Source organism: Mastigoproctus giganteus, chromosome 8 (assembly GCF_048544385.1).
Source record: "Mastigoproctus giganteus isolate SK-2022 chromosome 8, ASM4854438v1, whole genome shotgun sequence".
NCBI classification, from domain to species: domain Eukaryota; kingdom Metazoa; phylum Arthropoda; class Arachnida; order Uropygi; family Thelyphonidae; genus Mastigoproctus; species Mastigoproctus giganteus.
Window position 1 is genome coordinate 105776274 of NC_143582.1, and position 22018 is coordinate 105798291.

At 38.5% G+C, this 22018-nt stretch overlaps 1 protein-coding gene across 3 annotated transcripts in view; it reads left to right on the plus strand.

The window, feature by feature from the left end:
• Window positions 1–22018, plus strand: part of LOC150081753 (2-oxoglutarate dehydrogenase complex component E1-like) — a 1213922-nt gene that overhangs the window by 253118 nt on the left and 938786 nt on the right. For all 3 annotated transcript variants that reach the window (XM_090378853.1, XM_090378854.1, XM_090378852.1), the window contains exon 5: window positions 17934–18088. In XM_090378853.1, the coding sequence (XP_090234979.1) occupies window positions 17934–18088 (155 nt within the window). The remainder of the gene's footprint in view (window positions 1–17933; window positions 18089–22018) is intronic.

Here is a 22018-nt window from a genome sequence, read left to right on the forward strand (position 1 = left end):
CCCAGTGTTGCCGACACTTTGCACAAGGAGTCAGGTCAGGCACCCAGTAGATTATTTAAGTACTCTGGCTCCTATTTAACTACTCAGCCACCTATTTTCCGAGGATTTCAGTGGCAAGACCTATAAAAAAGGGGGGGGGTGTACATTAGAATTTGGAAATAGAAGCAGTGCAAGAATCACTTTGACCTCTGCCTCTGTGGCTGTTGTTAATCTATTAGTTGGTATATCCCACCAAGCTAACAATTTTTTCCAACCAGCCTAACACTGCCTCAATACCATCAGCAAATATTCTTGCACTCTTTCTATTTAAGTGTATCCCATCCATGTAGAAGCAATCTTTCCTGTTAACAAGCACTGACTATGCCTAGAAAAATTCTACACCACGAGCCTTGTACAATCTCTCCAGGGCCGAATTCATTGACTAGGCTCTCACCATATACCCCCTTCTATTGTGTCAGGGAAGAATTGCAGACACTTTCAAATTTAAGACTAACTTATATGAACTGTACTTGTTAAGTAGGTTGGCAGATCTAATTTTTTAATGTAATTAGTGCCAATGTGTACAACAATATTACCTATTGTATCCTAAGAAGATCTCTGCTCTACAACATCATCAACTTTTGCACCTGGCAGACATACTTACGAGTCCGTAGAAATACCGTTCGTGAATTCCCGCCATTTTTACACAATAGCATAAGCTTAGGGTAGTATACTGCATAATATAATATTGTCAATTAATCAGTAAATCTATTAATCTTGATAAACTTTATTGTCAATTAAATTGTATTTTTAACTCTATAAATATATATAACGACTTAATCGTAACAAATAATTAATACATAACTATAGTGGTACACGTGATACGGAAGTTATATAAAGGGAACACTCGATACCGAAAAAAAAAAAAAAAAAAAAAAAAATATATATATATATATATATATATATATATAACATAACTGTTTTGGGATATAACTTAAGGATTTAATTTTTGTTTTAAATTTTATTGAATTAAATTGGAATCATGACTCTGACCAGAGCAGCAAAGCAAAAGGCTCAAGCTAATGGGAGTGCTGTGGTTCAGGGGAGAACTGAGGGGGGCAGTTGCCCTCTGAATCACAGTCTATTAAAATGCACTGTTTGCTTGATGTTTGCGGAGCAGTCGGGTACGGGACATGATACTGCCAAGGGGGATGTCTTTGTGTGTGCACGATGTAAGGAGTGCTAGGAAATCAGGCGACAACTCAGCGTTGTTATGGGCCTTTATGAGACCTTGAAGGACAGGGTGGATGCCCTCGAAGGAAATAAATTGAGGGGCCCATCAAGCTCTCAGCTGCCCACATCAACGCCAGAGCTTGCACTTGGTCATCAGGCAACACAGGGGCAGCCCCCTAGGCAGAATGCGCTGGTCCCACAGGAACTAGTAGTTGTTGGTGACTCTATTGTCAGGGAAACGGGGAACATGCTTTGTAAAAATGATAGGTGGAATAGGACCAGGGTATGTCTGCCAGGGGCAAAGGTTGATGACGTTGTAGAGCGGATATCATCTTTTAAGGGCACAAAAGGTGATATAGTTGTACACGTTGGCACTAATGATATTAAGAGTAGGAGACCGGCGGAATTACTTAGCAAGTACAGGTCACTGTTGAAAAAAAGCCGTGAATTAGGGTTGAACTTGAAAGTGTCTGCAATTCTGCCCAGACACGATAGGAGGGAGTATATGATGAGAGCCTTGTCGATCAATTCGGCCCTGGAGGGATTGTGCAAGGCTCAAGGGGTAGAATTTTTTTCAGCCTGGACTGTACTTGTTAACAGGAGAGATTGCTTCTACAGGGATGGGATCCACTTAAATAGAAAGGGTGCAAGAATTTTTGCTGATGCTGTCGAGGCAGTGTTAGGTGGGTCGGAAAACTGCTAGTTGGGGGGGATACAAGGACTAATAAATTAACAGTAGCCACTGGCAGAGGTGGAAGTGATTCTTGCACTGCTTCTATTCAAATGAGCAGAAGTCTGAAAAACAAGATGCAGGATATTTCAGAGACTGCTGGTAGTCATTGCGTTACAAGTAAACACATGGGTTGTGTTAGGGTAGCTAAGAATAGAAACAGGTGCATATATACCTGCGTGTACACCAATGCTAGGAGTTTGGTAAATAAATTTGATGAATTTGAGGTATTGCTCAAAACATCAAAGGCAGATATTGTTGGGATATCAGAGACGTGGTGTCACACAGATATAAGTAATGCGGAACTGGAATTTGGGGAATACAATGTATATAGAAAGGGTAGACAGGACAGGAGGGGAGGAGGGGTTATGCTATTAATTAAGAAACACATAAAGTCAAAGGAAGTGAAGCCAGTTGACATCGATGGACAGGGCAGTGTCGAGTCAGTTTGGTGTGACATAAGCATAGGGAAATCAAAATTGAGAGTAGGAGTGTGCTATAGGCCTAATGACTCTGATGAGTATAATAATATATTGTACAGGGAAATAGAGTGGGCCAGTAAATCAGAGAGTCTTTTAATGGGGGATTTTAATTTCCCAGATATTGACTGGAATTTGCGGATGGTCACTCGCACACTAGCAAGGCTTTTGTGGATTTATTGGATGATTGTTTTCTACATCAGCATGTTCGTGAGGCAACAAGAGGGAGCAATACTCTTGATCTGATTATCAGTAGTGATTCTTCATGCATTAAGAACCTGCAGATAAATGAACCACTACGTGGCAGTGATCACAGTGTGTTAAAGTGGGATTTACTCAAGGAGGTAACTACCATCAGAGGTAAAGGGAAGGGTTTTTGTTTTCGTAAAGGCGACTATGATGGTCTGACACAGTATTTAAATTCTATACAGTGGGACGAACTGATGATGTTACCAACAGCAAACTCAAAATGGGAAGCATTCAAGGAACTAATCTTGGTGGCTACCAGGCTTTACATACCAACTAAGAAATATTGTTCAAGGTTTAGGCCTAAATGGTTGTCAGATGAACTAATGAGACATGTGGCAGAGAAGAAAAATGCATGGGATACATACAAATTAATGGGTGACATGGACGCCTATGATAGATATAAGTTGGTCTGTAACCAAGTCACAAAGGAGATTAGGCAGGCAAAGGCAGACTACGAAAAATCCTTGGCAAAGGATGCAAAGAAAAACAGAAAGGAGTTCTTTACATACTTGAACTCGAGAAGGAAAGGGATGAATCAGATTGGTCCACTGGATATTGATGGTTCAACAGTTGAGGATCCTGCTCAGGTGGCTAACAATCTAAACGAGTATTTTGCATCTACATTCACGCATGAGGAGTTATTCAGGAAGGAGAATGATGTAGGTAAAGTAAACATTGGCAGTGAGCTGGATGATTTTGTAATAACTGAGAGGAAAGTGGAGGAGAGATTGTTGAGGATAAACATAAAAAAGGCACCTGGGGTGGATGGGATCTATCCAGTTATATTAAAGGAGGCAGCAAAGGAAGTATGCAAACCCCTAGCCATAATTATGAGAGCTTCTTTGGACTCAGGGGAGGTACCCATAGACTGGAGATGTGCAAATGTAACCCCAATTCACAAAGGAGGATCAAAGGCTGACACAAGTAATTATAGACCTGTTAGTTTAACTTCTGTTCCAGGTAAATTAATGGAGGCACTGGTTAAAGAAGCACTGCAGGATCATCTAGACAAGAATTCAGTTATAGCTCAGACGCAGCATGGTTTTGTTAAGGGCAGGTCTTGCCTGACCAATTTGATTGGATACTATGATGTAGTCACGAAAGAACTGGATGCAGGGAATAACTTTGATATTATATATTTGGATCTTAGAAAGGCTTTTGATACTGTTGCACATGGAAGACTGCTGCACAAATTGGAGCATTGTGGCATTGGAGGCAAATTGCTGCTATGGATAAGGGGATGGTTGAGTGGCAGAAGACAGAGAGTGGTAATCAATGGACACTGCTCAACGTGGACTAATGTTATTAGTGGAGTTCCTCAAGGTTCAGTGTTGGGTCCATTGTTGTTTTCGGTGTTTATGAATGATATTGATGATGGGATATCAAGTTTAATGTCTAAGTTTGCAGATGATACAAAGGTTGGCAGGGTCGTTAAGGACACTACTGACGCTATGCTGCTGCAACAGGATCTGGAAAGGTTGAGCAGATGGGCTGAGAGGTGGCAAATGAAGTTTAACATTGACAAATGTAAAGTAATACATATGGGAAACAGTAACCCCAGAGCAATGTATCAACTCTGCTGTACTACACTGACAGTGGTGGAGAATGAAAAGGACCTGGGGGTAATTGTGCAGGCAGTTTTGAAGTTCTGTGAGCAGTGCAGACGAGCTGCAAGAGTAGCTCATGGTGTCTTGTCAATGATATACAGGAATTTTTCTAGCAGGGATAAGGAGGTGATTATTCCCTTGTATAAGGCAATGGTTAGGCCACATCTTGAGTACTGTATACAGGTCTGGAGGCCTCATTTCAAGAAGGATGTAGTGCTGCTGGAACGGGTACAGAGAAGGGCAACAAGATTAGTAAATGGAACAAAGGGTTGCTCTTACGAAGAAAGGCTTAAGTTTTGCAAATTAGAGTCTGGAGACTAGGCACCGGCGAGGTGATCTGATAGAGGTGTATAAGGCTTTGAATGGTTTGAGCATGCTCAATGCCAATGGGATTCTTCATCTTTCTCAGAATAATCACCTCAGAGGGCATAAATTCAAATTGAGGAAGGACGGATGTCGGATAGATGTGCGGAAATTTGCCTTTGGCCAGCGGGTGGTTGGTTGGTGGAACCGACTTCCATCACTTGTTGTTGAAGTTGATAGCCTAAACAAATTTAAAGCTCAACTGGACAGGTATTTCGAACGAACGGAGGGGTGAAATGGGAGAGGGTTTTTTTTTTTTTTTTTTTTGGCTGATGCTGAATAAGCTTGCTTTCTTGCATCATATGCCACTGCTAATGCTAATGCTAATACCCTGGTTCTATTTCCCCTGTGTCCTTTTTGCTCGTTTCCATTTGTTGATATAGAGAGGAACAACAAAATTTCAAATTATTATTTGGTTAAGTAAGGATTAATAAGGTAAACTGTGCAAGTCAGCAGAAATTTTCTGCATCATCCAAAAAAAAAAAAAATAAATAAATATATATGAAATGAAACAGTATTTATATGATTTCCATTAATGCAATTTAACTATCCCATTTTTCTTTGAATTTAGCCTGTACCACTGCCAATACTGCATTATGAGGCAAGTTATTCTAGCATTTCAGCTTCTCATGAAAATAACTTTTTTCAGCCCAAGAGGCTGAAAACAACTCAAGGGGAGTTGTTTTCAACCAAATTGAGTCAGTCTTCATGGGTTGATATCAATCCACCCTCTGAGTCATCACATCATCAGCCATTTTCAATCCACTGTAGGATGAAGGCCTCTCCAGCAACTTTCCAGTCATTTCTGTTTTTTGCAATGGCCATCCATTTACTACCCACAAACTCATTAATGTCATCTGTCTATCTCCGTTGTTGTATTCCAGGTTTTCTTCTGGCTCCTCTTGGGTACCATTCTGTTATTTTCTTAGTCCTTGTCGAGCTGTGTCCTGCCCAAGACCATTTTACTTCATTAGTTTTCATAAGAATGTCCTTTACTTGAGTTTGCTGCCTAATCCATGTGTTTCTCCTCTTATCTAACAGTCTGATTCCCAATATAATTCGTTCTCAGCTTCTTTTCCATTCTTTTGGTGAGTGCCCAAGTTTCACTTCCATAAGTCACGGTGGGGAGTATACAATGGTTCATTATTTTACGTTTCAGACAAACTGGGATATTGCTCTTCAGTATGTGACTATATTTCCTGAATGCTATCCATCCAAAATTTATTTTTCTCTTGACTTCCAGCCATTTATCATTATTACAGCTAATAACTTGTCCCAGATAAGTATATGACTCCACCTTTTCAATTACTGCTCCTTCATTTATTATGTCCCTTTCTGTGGCATAGTTGTTCATCATTACTTTTGTTTTAGCCATATTCATCTGTAGTCCAAAATTCTTACTAACTATGCATAACTGATTAAGATTTTCCTCTAATTCTTTGGGATCGTGGCTTATGATCACAATGTCATCTGCAAATCGTAAATGGTTTAGGTACTCTCCATTCCCATTGACTCCTTTCTGCGACCAGTGTAATCAGAAGATTAGACTGTTGCTGGTACTGCTGCTCTTGTGCTTCTTCGAGGGCAGCAGTAAACAACTTCGGAGATATTGTGTCTCCTTGTCGAACTCCCTTCTCAATTTTAAATTTACTGCTGTCTTTGTCTAGTTTAATAAAGGAAGTTGCATTCTCATATATTTTCTTCAAAATCATAATATATGGGGTATCTATGTCTTGTCTTTCCAGTGCCCGAAACATTGCCTTATGCTGTATAGAGTCAAATGCCTTTTCATAATCCACAAATGCCAGGCATAATTGTGTTTTATATTCATTTGCTTTCTCCATTAGCTGTGATATTATGTGAAGGTGATCCATAATTGAGAATCCTATCCTAAAGCCAGCTTGCTCTTTCAGTTGATTCTCATCAAGTATTCTTTCTAATCTGTTAGCAATGACCGTTGTGAACAACTTGTCGATGTGGGATAACAAGCTAATTGGTCTATAATTTCTGATTTATCTCCTTTCTTATGCAGCAAAACTATGATTACATTATTCCACTGCTTAGGCGTCACACCTTTTCTAATGCATTTTGTGAAAAGTCTTGCCCGTTTTTGTGTCATGTCTCTTCCTCCCAATTTTAACAACTCTACAGTAGCATCTTCCCCCCCCCATCCCGGGGCTTTTTCTGATTCTTCATTTTCTTCAATGCATATTCTACCTAATCAGGAAGGATATTAGGTATGTTGTATGTGTTACTAATTTGCAATCTCTTTCCCACTGCTGGCAACATTCCCTCGTTCCTTGTATAATTCTCTATAGTAGTCTTCTGCTATTTGAATTATGCCTTCTCTGCTACTTATAAGTACACCATCACTGTTCTTCAGTTTCAGTATCATTTGTCTTTCTGTATTACTGCTCGTGGCTGTTGATTTAAATCCTTTGTTTCCCTTAATGCTTGTTCTACTTTACTTGTGTTAAATTTTCTTATGTCCTCTCTGAGTCTCTTTCTAATGGCTTTGCATAACTCAGTACACTCAATTTTCTCCTTGTCAGTGTTTTTCTTGCTTTTCATTTGTCGTCTTCGGTTCGTCATGACAAGTGTTTTTTGACTAACCTTTTCTTCTTTGGATTTCTTTTTAGGTTTTTTGGGCTTTAACACTTTCAGAAAGTTGTAATATTCCTCGTCAATATCTTGGGCCTGAGCAGTCTGCAGAAGCTCAAACTTGTTCTTAAGTTTCAGTACATACTGCTTTCTCTCCTCTTCTGCTATCTAAAAGACCTTTCTTTTATTTACTCGAGTCAGTTTTTTTCCTTTTGTTACATCTATATCAAGTGTGCATCTTACCATTCTGTGATGACTTCCAATATTTACCTTGTTCAGGACAGTAACGTCATTCATGATATATATTCTGTTAGTGAGGATGAAGTCGATTTCATTAGATTTTAATCCATTTGAGGCTCTTCCATGTCCACTTCCTGTTCACCCTTTATTTGAAAAAAGTATTCAATTATTTCAAACATTATTCAAATATAAGTATATCACATGATAGTAGTGGGCTGATTTGCTAACGCTGCGCCTGTGTTGGTATCCATAGTTCCATGTTTTGCCTATATAATCTGGTTTAGATTACTTTTGTCAGTGGTGTGGCTTTGCATTTGAGTGCTTGTATCTGCCCTATTTCTAATTTTTGCTGCATCAGGACCGCTATTCAAGTCCTCTGCATTGGCGGTTCGATCTGGAGATCGGATGGCGGCCTTATCTTTCAACCGATTCACCTTTGCAGCGATTTGTCTAGCGATTGAAATGCAGCGATTCCCTGACCATTATTGGCCTTGTGGTCCTCTGTTGAGATGGAGCATAATGGTCAATCTATTTCTTTTTTCTTTTTTTTATTTTATTTTATTTTATTTTATTGTAGTTGTTCACATCTCTGCTTGTGATATTTCACATAAATTTGGACTTGGTGCCCGTCAGAGGGAGTGCCGTTAAATTTAATTTAATTGGCTATTAAAAATTTAATTGATTATATTTTATTATCTTTGTATTTATACTTTCTAAATTATCTTTGAGAGTTTCGGCTGCAATAATTTTATTCTCTTCCCTCCCTGTTGGTTTGATCGTTACGTATAATTTCACAATTTTTGTCCTTTATCTTTCTTGCAATGCTGCTGGCAATTTATTATTATTTTTTTAATTATTATTCTCACTTAAGTTTTAATATATATATATATATATATATATATCCCTCCTAATTTCTCATTCACTTCAGATGATCTAGAAAATCTAATAGATCAGCTACCATCTCCATTCTGTTTACTTGGAGACTTTAATTCTCATCATCCACTGTGTTGATGTCTAACAATCGACAAGGGAGGTAAACTAGTAGAATCATTTCTTGATGCTTATGAACTTGCATTATTGAACGTGACCCTATTTGGTGAGCCTACCTACATTCATTTTCTGAGAGGATCCATGAGTACAATAGACCTTTCAATCTGTTCTTCCTCCATATATACCAGGGGTGGCTAACTTAATTTGTGTGCGATCTACCATCTCAAGAATTTCATTGCACATGGTTAAAAGAGTTCGCATTAGTAGAGGCATATGATGCAAGAAAGCAAGCTTATGCAGCATCAGCCAAAAAAAAAAAAAAAAACTTCCACTTCACCGCTCCGTTCGTTCAAAATACCTGTCCAGCTGTGCCTTAAATTTATTTAGGCTATCAACTTCCACAACAAGGGATGGAAGTCTATTCCACCAACCAACTACCCGCTGGCTAAAGGCAAATTTCTGCAAATCTATCCTACATCTGTCTTTCCTCAATTTGAATTTATGCCCTCTCAGGTGATTATTCTGATCAAGAGGAAGAATCCCATCAGCATTGAGCATGCCCAAACTATTCAAGGCTTTATACACCTCAATCAGATCACCTCGCAAGTGCCTGGTCTCCAGACACTATAATTTTCAAAACTTAAGCCTTTCTTCATAAGAGCAACCTTTTGTTCCATTCACTAATCTTGTTGCCTTTCTCTGTACTCGTTCCAACAGCTCTACATCCTTCTTAAAATGAGGCCTTCAGACCTGTATACAGTACTCAAGGTGTGGTCTGACCGTTGCTGTATAAAAGGGGATAATCACCTCCTTATCCCTGCTCGAACAATTCCTGTATATCAATGACAAGACACCATGAGCTACTCTTGCAGACCGTCTGCACTGCTCAGAAAACTTCATATCTGCCTGCACAACCACCCCCAGGTCCCTTTCGTTCTCTACCACTGTCGTGTAGTAACACATAGTGGATACGTTACTCTGGGTTTGCTGCTTCCCATATGTAGTACTTTACATTTGTCAATGTTAAACTTCATTTGCCACCTCTCAGCCCATCTGCTCAACTTTTCTAGATCCTGTTGCAGCAGCGTACTGTCATTAGTGTCATTAACAACCCTGCCAACCTTTGTATCGTCTGCAAACTTGGACATTAAGCTTGATATACCATCATCAATATCATTTATAAATACAGAAAACAATAATGGATCCAATACTGAACCCTGAGGGATTCCACTAATAACATTAGTCCACGATGAGCAGTGTCCATTGATTACTACTCTCTGTTTTCTCCTACTCAAGCATCCCTTTATCCATAGCAGCAATTTGCCTCCAGTGCCACACTGCTCCAATTTGTGCAGCAGTCTTCCATGTGCAACAGTATCCAAAGCCTTTCTAAGATCCAAATATATGATATCAAAGTTATTCCCTGCATCCAGTTCCTTTGTGATCACATCATAGTATTCAATCAAATTGATCAGGGAAAACTTTCCCTTAACAAAACCATGCTGTGTCAGAGCTATAACTGAAATTTTGTCTAGATGATCCTGCAGTGCTTCTTTAACCAGTGCCTCCATTAATTTTCCTGGAACAGAAGTTAAACTAACAGGTCTATAATTACTTGTGTTGCCCTTTGATCCTCATTTGTGAATTGGAGTCACATTTGCACATCTCCAGTCCATGGGTACCTCCCTGAGTCCAAAGAAGCTCTCATAATTATGGCTAAGGGTTTGCTTACTTCCTTTTATGTTTATATTCAACAATTTCTCCTCCACTTTCCTCAGTTATTACAAAATCATCCAGCTCACTGCCAGAGTTTAACTCACCTATGGCATTCCCCTTCCTGAATAACTCCTCATGGGAGAATGTAAATGCAAAATACTCATTTAGTTTGTTAGCCACCTGAGCAGGATCATCAACTGTTGAACCATCAATATCCAGTGGACCAATCTGATTTCCCCATTTCCTTCTAGAGTTTACATAGGTAAAGAACTCTGTTTTTTTTCTTTACATCCTTTGCCATGGATTTCTCATAATCTGCATTTGCCTGCCTAATCTCCTTTGTGACTTGGTTACAGACCAGCTTATATCTATCATAGGCTTCCATGGCACCCATTAATTTATATGTATCCCATACATTTCTCTGCATTCTTCTCTGCAAAGTTAATCAACACATATTGAAAATTGTTGTTTATAAATTTTAAAATTAAATACAATTCAGAATTCTTATTTTAAATTAACATATATTTAAAGTTTTAATTTATGTGAAGTTTGTGTGGGGGATATATTGTGATAAGGCCAACCATAAAGAATCTTCCGTATGCAAGTCTGTAAGAGTAGAGCGATTCTTCTTTGTTTTTAGAAATGCAGAAAGGCCGATTCACATAGACATGTGGAACCAAAACAGGAATTTAAAAGTTCACTGAATTTTTTTTTTTACATCAGGGTACTTTTCTCGGGAAACATATTTCTAAATGTCGTCTTCTGATGATCTGGCTTTTAGTAAGATATCGTTTTGCAATGTAAAGTTTCATTTTCAAGTAATATTTTCTCCATGTGAAAAATCTCAGCAATTTTTTTCTGCAATTTGTTTCGTATCTAAGTCGACATTAAATGGATAAAAATGTATTGAACAGTGTCTTCAATTGCTTTAAAATCACCGAATCTGATTTCAAAATCATCCACAACTTTCTTAATTTCAGAAACATATTTCTCATTATTAAATTCAAAAACAGGATTTCATATCTGGCAAATATAGGCTTGGTACATCCAGGGTCCTGAGTTGGATATCACCATTCTTCTTTTTCTTGGTGATTTCCTTCTACCTCTCTCTCTCTCTCTCTCTCTCTCTCTCTCTCTCTCTCTCTCTCTCTCTCTCTCTCTCTCTCTCTCTCAGGGTAGCTCAGAAATTTTTTTTTTGGCTGGTTTTTGCATAAACCTCAGGCTTCCTTGTACCATATTGGCTAATAATAAATAATATTTTTGCAAATGATTTTCATACTTGCAAAATGATAGAATTTTTTTCCTTTTTTTGAGATCCTTAGCCGTTGCCAAAAATCAATATTTATATGTAAAAATACTACTAATGATGTGTCACCCTCATTTTTTATTTTTTCCAAATTCAGATCTCTTTAATTTTCTGGTAAAATCTGACAGAAAAGCCAGATCACACATTGATAATCACCTCCCCTTTGATCAGCAATTTTTTTAAAATTTCATTCAGCAAATTTTGAAATCTCTGTAGAAACTTACTCCGACTCAGCCACCTCATATCTGTGTGTAATATCAGATCTGGTTCATTTTCATCGAGTTGCATTTTGAAATCTCTTTTTGAAGAGACTGTCCTCCGATAGAATTCACGATTTCGAAAGCTGTGTCCATAACATTTTTAGTATTTAATCTTGCTGGCTAACACTTGTTGGTGGATGATACAGTGGTAACCCAAAAAAAATCTGGGAATTCGTCATCCTTTTGGCATAATGCAATGAATCCATTAAGATGCCCCGTCATTGCTTTAGCTCCATCTGTTGTTATTGACACAAGCTTAAATAGTGGTAATTTAATTTTTCAATAATTTTTGAATGTGTTAAATATATCAAGACCTCTAGTTCTTTCTTTTAACGAAACCATATCCTGTAGTTCTTCTCTAGTGGCAGAATTATTGAAAACCATATGAATAAAAACCAGCAAAAAATTGAGCTGTATCACTGACGTCTGTAGATTCATCCAGTTGTGAATAAAAGGACACACAATTAGCCAATTGAGCACACAATTGTTCACTCACATTTACTCACATTTACCCACAAGCTAGAGAATCTTGTAATAACTGAGAGTAAAGTGGAGGAGAAATTGTTGAAGATAAACACAAGAAAGGCACCTGGGGTGGATGGAATCTATCCAGTTATATTAAAGGAAGCAGCAATGGAAGTAAGCAAACCCTTAGCCATAATTATGAGAGCTTCCTTGGACTCAGGGGAGGTACCCATGGACTGGAGATGTGCAAATGTGACCCCAATTCACAAAGGGGGATCAAAGGCTGACACAAGTAATTATAGACCTGTGAGTTTAACTTCTGTTCCCGGAAAATTAATGGAGGCACTGGTTAAAGAAGCACTGCAGGATCATCTAGACAAGACTTCAGTTATAGCTCAGACACAGCATGGTTTTGTTAAGGGGAAGTCTTGCCTGACCAATTTGATTGGATACTATTATGCAGTCACAAAAGAACTGGATGCAGGGAATAACTTTGATATTATATACTTGGATCTTAGAAAGGCTTTTGATATTGTTGCACATGGAAGACTGCTGCACAAATTGGAGCAGTGTGGCATTGGAGGCAAATTGCTGCTATGGATAAAGGGGTGGTTGAGGGGGAGAAGACAGAGTGGTAATCAATGGACACTGCTCATCGTGGACTAATGTTATTAGTGGAGTCCCTCAGGGTTCAGTATTGGGTCCTTTATTGTTTTCTGTATTTATAAATGATATTGATGATGGTATATCAAGCTTAATGTCCAAGTTTGAAGACGATACGAAGGTTGGCAGGGTTGTCAAGGACACTACTGACACTATGCTGCTGCAACAGGATCTGGAAAGGTTGAGCAGATGGGCTGAGAGGTGGCAAATGAAGTTTAACATTGACAAATGTAAAGTACTGCATATGGGAAACAGCAACCCCAGAGCAACGTATCAACTCTGTGGTACTACACTGACAGTGGTAGAGAATGAAAGGGACCTGGGGGTGGTTGTGCAGGTAGATATGAAGTTCTCTGAGCAGTGCAGAAGGGCTGCAAGAGTAGCTCATGGTGTATTGTCAATGATAAAAAAAAAGGAATTTTTCTAGCAGTGATAAGGAGGTGATAATTCCCTTGTATAAGGCAATGGTCAGGCCACACCTAGAGTACTGTATACAGGTCTGGAGGCCTCATTTCAAGAAGGATGTAGAGCTGCTGGAACGAGTACAGAGAAGGGCAACAAGATTAGTGAATGGAACAAAGGGGTGCTCTTACGAAGAAAGGCTTAAGTTTTTCAAATTACAGTGTCTGGAGACTAGGCACCAGCGAGGTGATCTGATAGAGGTGTATAAAGCCTTGAATAGTTTGAGCATGCTCAGTGATGAATGGATTCTTCCTCTCGCTCAGAATAATCACCTGAGAGGGCATAAATTCAAATTGAGGAAAGATAGATGTAGGACAGACGTGAGGAAATTTGCCTTTAGCCAGCGGGTGGTTGGTTGGTGGAACAGACTTCCATCCCTTGTCGTGGAAGTTGATAGCCTAAATAAGTTTAAGGCTCAGCTGGACAGGTATTTCGAACGAACAGAGGGGTGAAGTGGAAGTGGTTTTTTTTTTTTATTTTTGGCTGATGCTGCATAAGCTTGCTTTCTTGCATCAAATGCTTCTACTAATGCTAAAATGCTAAGGTCTGGAGGCCTCATTTTAGGAAGGATGTAGATTTGCATGAGCGTGTACAGAGAAGGGCAACAAGATTGGTGAGGGGAATGAAGGGATCCTCTTACCAGGAGAGGCTTAAGTTCTGCAGATTGCAGTGGCTGGAGACTAGGCACCTGCACAGTGATCTGATTGAGGTGTATAAGGCCTTGAATGGGTTGAGCACGCTGAATTCTGATGGGATCCTTCCACTTGTTCAGATTAAGAAACTTAGGGGGCAAATTAAGAAAAGACAGCTGTAGAATAGATGTGCGGAAATTTGCCTTTAGCCAGCGTGTGGTTAATTGCTGGAACAAACTTCCATCTGTCGTTGTGGAAGTTGATAGGTAAAATAAATTTAAGGAGGAACTGGACAAGCATTTGGAGGGAATGGTGTGTTTTTTTTTTTTTTTGGCCGATGCTGCATAAGCTCATACACTTGCTTTCTTGCATCACATGCCACTACTACTACTACTACCCTGGTCCTGTTCCACCTATCCATTTTACAAAGCATGTTCCCCATTTCCCTGACAATAGAGTCACCAACAACTACTAGTTCCTTTGCTTGCATAATGTCCTTTCTGAGAAACCAACTCATCAAGGGAAGGGATGGTACCGTCTGTTTCCACCTTGGAGGTAATCCAAATTAAAAGATATAAACCATTGAAGTTGAGAACATCATTCTTTCCTCCCCTCAGTACAATGGAGAATGCATGGCCAGCATAGTGTTTCCACGTACGCTTGTGGGGAGGTGGAACAGACCCATCAAAAATTCTGGAATCCACCTCTTCCATGACTGAGTTGGCAACAGTAGTACTAATTGGAGTGGCCATAGCCATGCCATAAACCTGCTTATATATAGTATCTTGATATAGCATGGTAGTACTAGAAAGGTATAATTCGACTTCCGTACAAATGTCTTCCATACTCACAGACTTTTGCCTTTCTAGTTCTATCATGTTATATCAAGATACTGTGTATAAGCAGGTTCAGGGTGCAGCTATGGGCTCTCCAATTAGTATTATTGTTGCCAACTCAGCCAATGAAGAGCTGGAGTTCAGTATTTTTGATGGGTCTGTTCTGCATCTACCTCATGGCAGAGAAGAAAAATGCATGGGATGCATATAAATTATCAGGCAACACAGAAGCCTATTGCAGATATAATCCAGTCTGTAATCAAGTCACAAAGGAGATTAGGCAAGGGAAGCAGCTAATGAGAAATCTTTGGCGAAGGATGCTAAGAAAAACAGCAAGGACTTCTTTACTTATATTAACTCTAGAAGGAAGGGGATGAATCAGATTGGTCCACTTGATATCGATGGTTCGACTGTTGATGAACCTGCTGAAGTAGCTGACAAAATGAATGAGTATTTTGCATTGGCATTCACACAATAGGAAGTCTGTAGGGAAGAGGAGGCCAGAAGCTTATCAAATTCTGGCAGATAGCTAAATGATTTTGTAATAACTGAGAGCAAAGTGGAGGAGAAATTGTTGAATTTTAACATAAGAAAGGCACCTGGGTTTGGATGGGATCTATCCAGTTATATTAAGAGGCAGCAAAGGAAGTAAGCAAACCCTTAGCCATAATTATGGGAGGTCCACATGGATTGGAGACGTGCAAATGTGTCACCAATTCACAAAGGAGGACAAAGGGTGACATGAGGAATTACAGACCTGTTAGTTTAACTCCTGTTCCAGAGAAAATTATAGTCACTGGTTAAAGAAGCAATGCAATCATCTCTACAAGACTGCAGTCTTAACTAGTCTGTTAAGGGAAAGCCTTGTCTGACAAATTTGATTCAATGATGTGGTCACAAGTAACTCGATGCAAAAAATAATTTTGATATATACATCATGGAAGACTACTGTACAAATTGGAGCAGTATGACATTAAGGGCGAGTTGCTACATTAGATAAAAGGATGGTTGAATGGGAGAGGATAGAGAGTTGTAATCGATGGACACTGCTCTTCATGGACTAATGTTATTTGTGGATTCCCCCAGGGTTGGTGTTGGGCTCCATTGTTGTTTTTGGTATTTATCAATGATATTGATGAAGGTATATCAGGGTTAATGTCTAAGCTTGCAGACAATATGAAGGTTGGCGGAGTTCTTAATTGGCAGTAATGATAGTACACTTCTGCAATAGAAAGAAAAGTTGAGCAGATGGGCTGAGAGGTGGCAACTAAAGTTGAACATTGACATATATAAAGTACTGCATGGTACTACACTCAGGGTAGTGGAGAATGAAAAGTACCTGGGGTTAATTGTACAGTCAGATAAGAAGTTTACTAACAGTGCAGACAGGCTGCAAGATTATCACATGGTGTCTTGCCAATGATATTCAGAAATTTTTCTAGCAGGGATAAGGAGGTGATTGACCCCTTGTATAAGGTGATTGTCAGGCCACACCTTGAGTACTGCATACAGGTCCGGAGGCCTAATTTTAGAAAGGACATAGAGCTGTTGGAACAAGTACAGAGAAAGGCAAGGAAATTTTTGAGTGGAACGAAGGGTTGCTGTTGCCAAGAAAGGCTTAACTTCTGCAAATTTTAGCATCTGGAGAATAGGCACCTGCGAGGTGATCTAATTGAGATGTATAAGGCCTTGAATTGTTCGAGCAAGCTCAATGCTGTTGGGATTTTTCTTCTAGCTTAGATTGCTCACCCGAGGGGACCTAAATTCAAATTGAGGAAAGACAACTGTAGAATAGATGTGTGGAAATTTGCCTTTAGCCATTGGGTGGTTGATAGTTGCAACAAACTTCCATCTGTTGCAGTTGAGGTCAAAAACTTAAATAAGTTCAAGGCTGAACTAGACAAACATTTGGAACGAATGGATGGGTGAAATGTGAAAGTTTTTTTTTTTTAGCTGATGCTATATAAGCTTGCTTTCTTGCATCATATGCCTCTAGTAATGCTAATGCTAATTCCATCAGTAAAGATCGAGGAGTCCATATGCATCCCCTCTTTGAAACCATAATTCTTGCACGGGTTGAACGGTTTTGCCTGGCATGCTCCCGAGACATTTCCAGACTTCATGTGCCTATGGAGACATTTCTAGTCTTCATGCTGCTGCTGTAGTGAGCCCTGATCCTGCTGATGTAGTATTTTATTTATGTTAATAAAGTTTGAGTCATGTGCAATTAGTGTAATCCACTGCAGTTATTATGAGACAAGTTTGGCATGATAATCTCAAAAATAAACTAAGCTCACACTGATAAACACTGCTGCATTGACCTCTCCAAGTCAAGAAACAAATGATTGAAGGCAGTTTTGTGAATGTGTGAAGCTTAAGTTTACAGATTCTCAGCACTTACTCCTAACTTAATACACTCAAAAATATAACCAATGCCATCAACTTAAGTGATTTGTCAAAAAAAAAAACATGTAATTGGGGGGGGGGGACAATTTTTTAAATCAGCGTAAAAACTTGGTTATAAACTGCAGTTAGTTTTACAAACTTTGAAAACCATGCAGAGTGGTTTTAGTCATGGACAGGGTACCATTTTCTTTCCTAGCCACCTGTGTACGCTGCATGCTCATTTGATGTAAGTTTAATTATAAAACCCAAGCCATTTTTATCTCCTATCCCATTAGCTAATGCATGACTGCAGGTTTCTTCACCCAAAATGCATACTTTATATTTAGAAGCATTAAATTTTAGTTTCTGTTTTTGGACCACATATTCAACTGATATAAGTCTTTTTCAAGCCTCATGCCTGGCTCTAACTGTTAAATATCTTAGCATTAGCATTAGTAGAGGCATATGATGCAAGAAAGCAAGCTTATGCAGCATCAGCCAAAAAAAACCACTCCCATTTCACCCCTCTGTTTGTTCCAAATACGTGTCCAGCTCAGCCTTAAATCTTTCCCAAACTTTATTTATAAATAAGTAAACAATCATTTATTTCCCATCATCCTCAGATAATTGTCAGTCTCGTGTAATTTAATTTGTTTTTTGTATGGTTTAATGTAACTTAATTTGTCTTTTTGCTTGGTTGTCACTGCATACAATTTGGATGTTCTCTCTTTTTTTAGAAAGTATACTGCCAACATATAGGTGTGGAATATATGTTTATTAACAGTTTAGAACAGTGCAATTGGATACGACAGAAATTAGAGACTCCTGGGATAATGACACTTAACAAAGATCAAAAACGGCTTCTCCTGGCACGTCTTGTACGGAGTACCAAGTATGCTTCTTTAAACTTCTGGGAATGTTTTATGCCTGAAATTTTTACACTTCATTACATTCATTTGTCTAAATTTATGTATAAGCAATCCTAGTTTAGATGTTAAAACCATAAATGAGAATATATTAAGGTAAGAATTGTAAAATTATTACCTTAAAATATTCTCGAAAAATTGTAATAAAATTAGCCATTAATTAATGATTATAATGGTTGAAGGGTGTGTGGGAGCCCAGGTTCAGAGTTTGTTTTGGGGGTTTCCAAATTTTGACCAAATTTTAAAACAGTATTTTAATATACAATTTGTTGTCATAGTTTTATTGTATAATGTAATTAATTTTATATAAAATTTATTATCATTAATGTAATGTCTTGTTATAATAAAACAATATATTTAATATGTAGAAATTTTTGTAGTTTTTGCTTAATTGTTCTTGAGGATAAATAAAATTCCATATAATTTATTATTTTAATTATAAAAGACATGCTATCAGAAAATGTTGTATGATATATAATTTTTAATATGATTTTATTTTTATTTATTTATTTATTATGAACTTTGAGCCAATATTTCACTCACAAATTTTGTTTGCCTATATCATTTATATATTATAAAATCTAGTATTTCCCAACCTTTTTCAAACGTGCTCTACTTTTATATTCGAGATGGAAAGCATAAACTGCTTTTAAATGTGAAGTTAGAGGAATCAGTTGCAGCTGACTTTCTGAGACTTTATGGGCGAGCTGCCTCCATGCTGTCCACTCTTCAACAGCTTCTTTCAAGTCCTTCATGCTCATGCCAGTGTTGCTTTTGATGATGTCGAGCCACCGTGTTCTTTGCTGACCTCTTCTCCTTGTTCCACTGACCTTTTTTAGCATTATCGATTTTTTTCCAATGAATTGGATCACATTACGTGACCAAAATACTTCAATCGTAGCTTAGTGATCTTGGCTTCCAGTGATGTTTCTGACTTGATGTGATCCAAAACTTCGTAACTTTCGCTGTCCATGTTATGCGAAACAGCTTTCCATGGCACCAGAGTTCAAAAACGTCAATTTTTCTTCTGTCTGCTTTTTTGCTCATTTTCTTTTGCACTGTGGTGGATAGAAGGAATAAAAAAAAAAAAAAAAAAAAAAACAGAAAAGTACAAAACTCTAGAAGCCTAAATGTTGAAAAAGAACAAACAGATCACAAGTATGTATGTCGTATCGCACAGAATATCAATTGTAAACTGTCGAAAAATTTTGACGAATATTTCTTGAGTTGGCAAAATGCGATTTGGAAATGCGATTGATGGAAATTTCTCGTAGATGAAAATACCTCAAATTTATCATTTCATTGTTTCCTTTTAACTTGAAAGACTTCCGACAAAGGATCTATTTGTATATTCTCAGTCCACTGAAAAAGTCACGTATTGCATTTATTTTCCCACTTGTGCATAGAGTCGGGCGCCAGAGGCAACGGCTGTACAAAAGAATGGATGACTAGAGCTCAATATATTTTCATAGCCATAGATCACTTACGGTCAAAATTCAAAATGCATTTTTTTGGAGACTATTTAATTTATTTCTTTTGCTAAATTGAGGGAATTGACACGTTTATATGTGTGTAAGTGGAAAGAAGGTGGTGAGTGTCTTAAGCCATATGCGGAAGGACCTGAAATGAAAGGAAATAGAACCAAAGAATCGGCAATATGGGCTTTGGATACTTGAGAAATTTTATGATGAAATGCACCATTAAAATTTTATGATGAAATCTTCCAAAGTGTCACGTTTGGCGCAGGCGCCATAGGTTGGCCACCCCTGGTGTACAGTGATTTTATTAGCTGAACCAAATGTGCTGGTACCCCCAATTCTATAAAATAATTCCACAATATTTTGTGTTCAACAATCAAATGCTTTGGTATAGTCGATGAAGCACATGTATACATCTTTCTGAAATTCATGGGCTTTTTCCGTGATTCAACGGATGTTTGCGATGTGATCACGAGTGCCTCTTCCTTTGCAGAAACCAACTTGAACATCAAGCAGATCTGTTTCTATGATTCTTTACATTCGTGCTTGAATGATTTCCAATGGAATCTTGCTTGCATGTGATATCAAGGCTATTGTACGGTAGTTCGAGCAATTTCGAGCATCTCCCTTCTTCAGAATTGGAATAAACATTATCTCTTCCAGTCTTTTGGCCCTATATTACTTTTCCACATCGCCTGGCACAAAACTGTGATAACTGTGATTAGCAAAAGTGTTAACAAAAGTGTTGGGATATCAGAGACGTGGTGTCACACAGATATAAGGGATGCAGAACTGCAATTTGGGGAGTACAACGTCTACAGAAAGGATAGACAGGATAGGAAGGGGGGAGGGGTTATGCTATTAGTTAAGAAACACATAAAAACCAAGGAAGTGAAGCCAGTCGACATCGCTGGACAGTGCAGTGTTGAGTCAGTTTGGTGTGACATAAGCATTGGGAGATCAAAATTGAGAGTAGGAGTGTGCTATAGGCCTAGTGACTCTGATGAGTATAATAAGGAACTGTACAGGGAAATAGAGTGGGCCAGTAAATCAGAGAGTCTTATAATGGGAGATTTTAATTTCCCAGATATTGACTGGAATTTGGGGGCTGGTTACTCACGCACTAGCAGGGCTTTTGTGGATTTATTGGATGATTGTTTTCTACATCAGCATGTTCGGGAGGCAACTAGAGGGAGTAATACTCTTGATTTGATTATTAGCAGTGATTCTTCATGCATTAAAAATTTGCAGATAAATGAACCACTAGGTGGCAGTGATCACAGTGTGCTGAAGTGGGATTTACTCAAAGAGGTAACTACCATCAGGGGTAAAGGGAAGGGTTATTGCTTCCGTAAAGGCGACTACGATGGACTGAGACAGTATTTAAATTCTATACAGTGGGACCAACTTATGATGTTACCAACAGCAAATTCAAAATGGGAAGCATTCAAAGAACTTATCTTGGAAGCTACTAGGCTTTACATAACAACTAAGAAATATTGTTCAAGGTTTAGGCCAAAATGGATGTCAGATGAACTAATGAGGCATATGGCAGAGAAGAAAAATGCATGGGATACTTACAAATTAACACATGACACAGAAGCCTATGATAGATACAAGTTGATATGCAACCAAGTTACAAAGGAGGTTAGGCAGGCGAAGGCAGATTACGAGAAATCCTTGGCAAGGGATGCAAAGAAAAGCAGCAAAGAGTTCTTTACTTATGTAAACTCTAGAAGGAAGGGGATGAATCAGATTGGTCCACTTGATATTGATGGGTCAACTGTTGATGATCCTGCTCAGGTAGCTAACAAACTAAATGAATATTTTGCATCGACATTCACACGTGAGGAGTTATTCAGCAAGGGGAATGCCAGAGGTGTATTCAACTCTAGCAGTAAGCTACAGAATCTTGAAATAACTGGGAGTAAAGTGGAGGAGAAACTGTTGAAGATAAACACAAGAAAGGCACCCGGGTTGGATGGGATCTATCCAGTTATATTAAAGGAAGCAGCAAAGGAAGTAAGCAAACCCTTAGCCATAATTATGAGAGCTTCCTTGGACTCAGGGGAGGTACCCATAGACTGGAAATGTGCAAATGTGACCCCAATTCACAAAGGAGGATCAAAGGCTGACACAAGTAATTATAGACCTGTGAGCTTAACTTCTGTTCCAGGAAAATTACTGGAGGCACTGGTTAAAGAAGCACTGCAGGATCATTTAGACAAGACTTCAGTTATAGCTCAGACACAGCATGGTTTTGTTAAGGGGAAGTCTTGCCTGACCAACTTGATTGGATACTATGATGCAGTCACAAAAGAACTGGATGCAGGGAATAACTTTGATATTATATACTTGGATCTTAGAAAGGCTTTTGATACTGTTGCACATGGAAGACTGCTACACAAATTGGAGCAG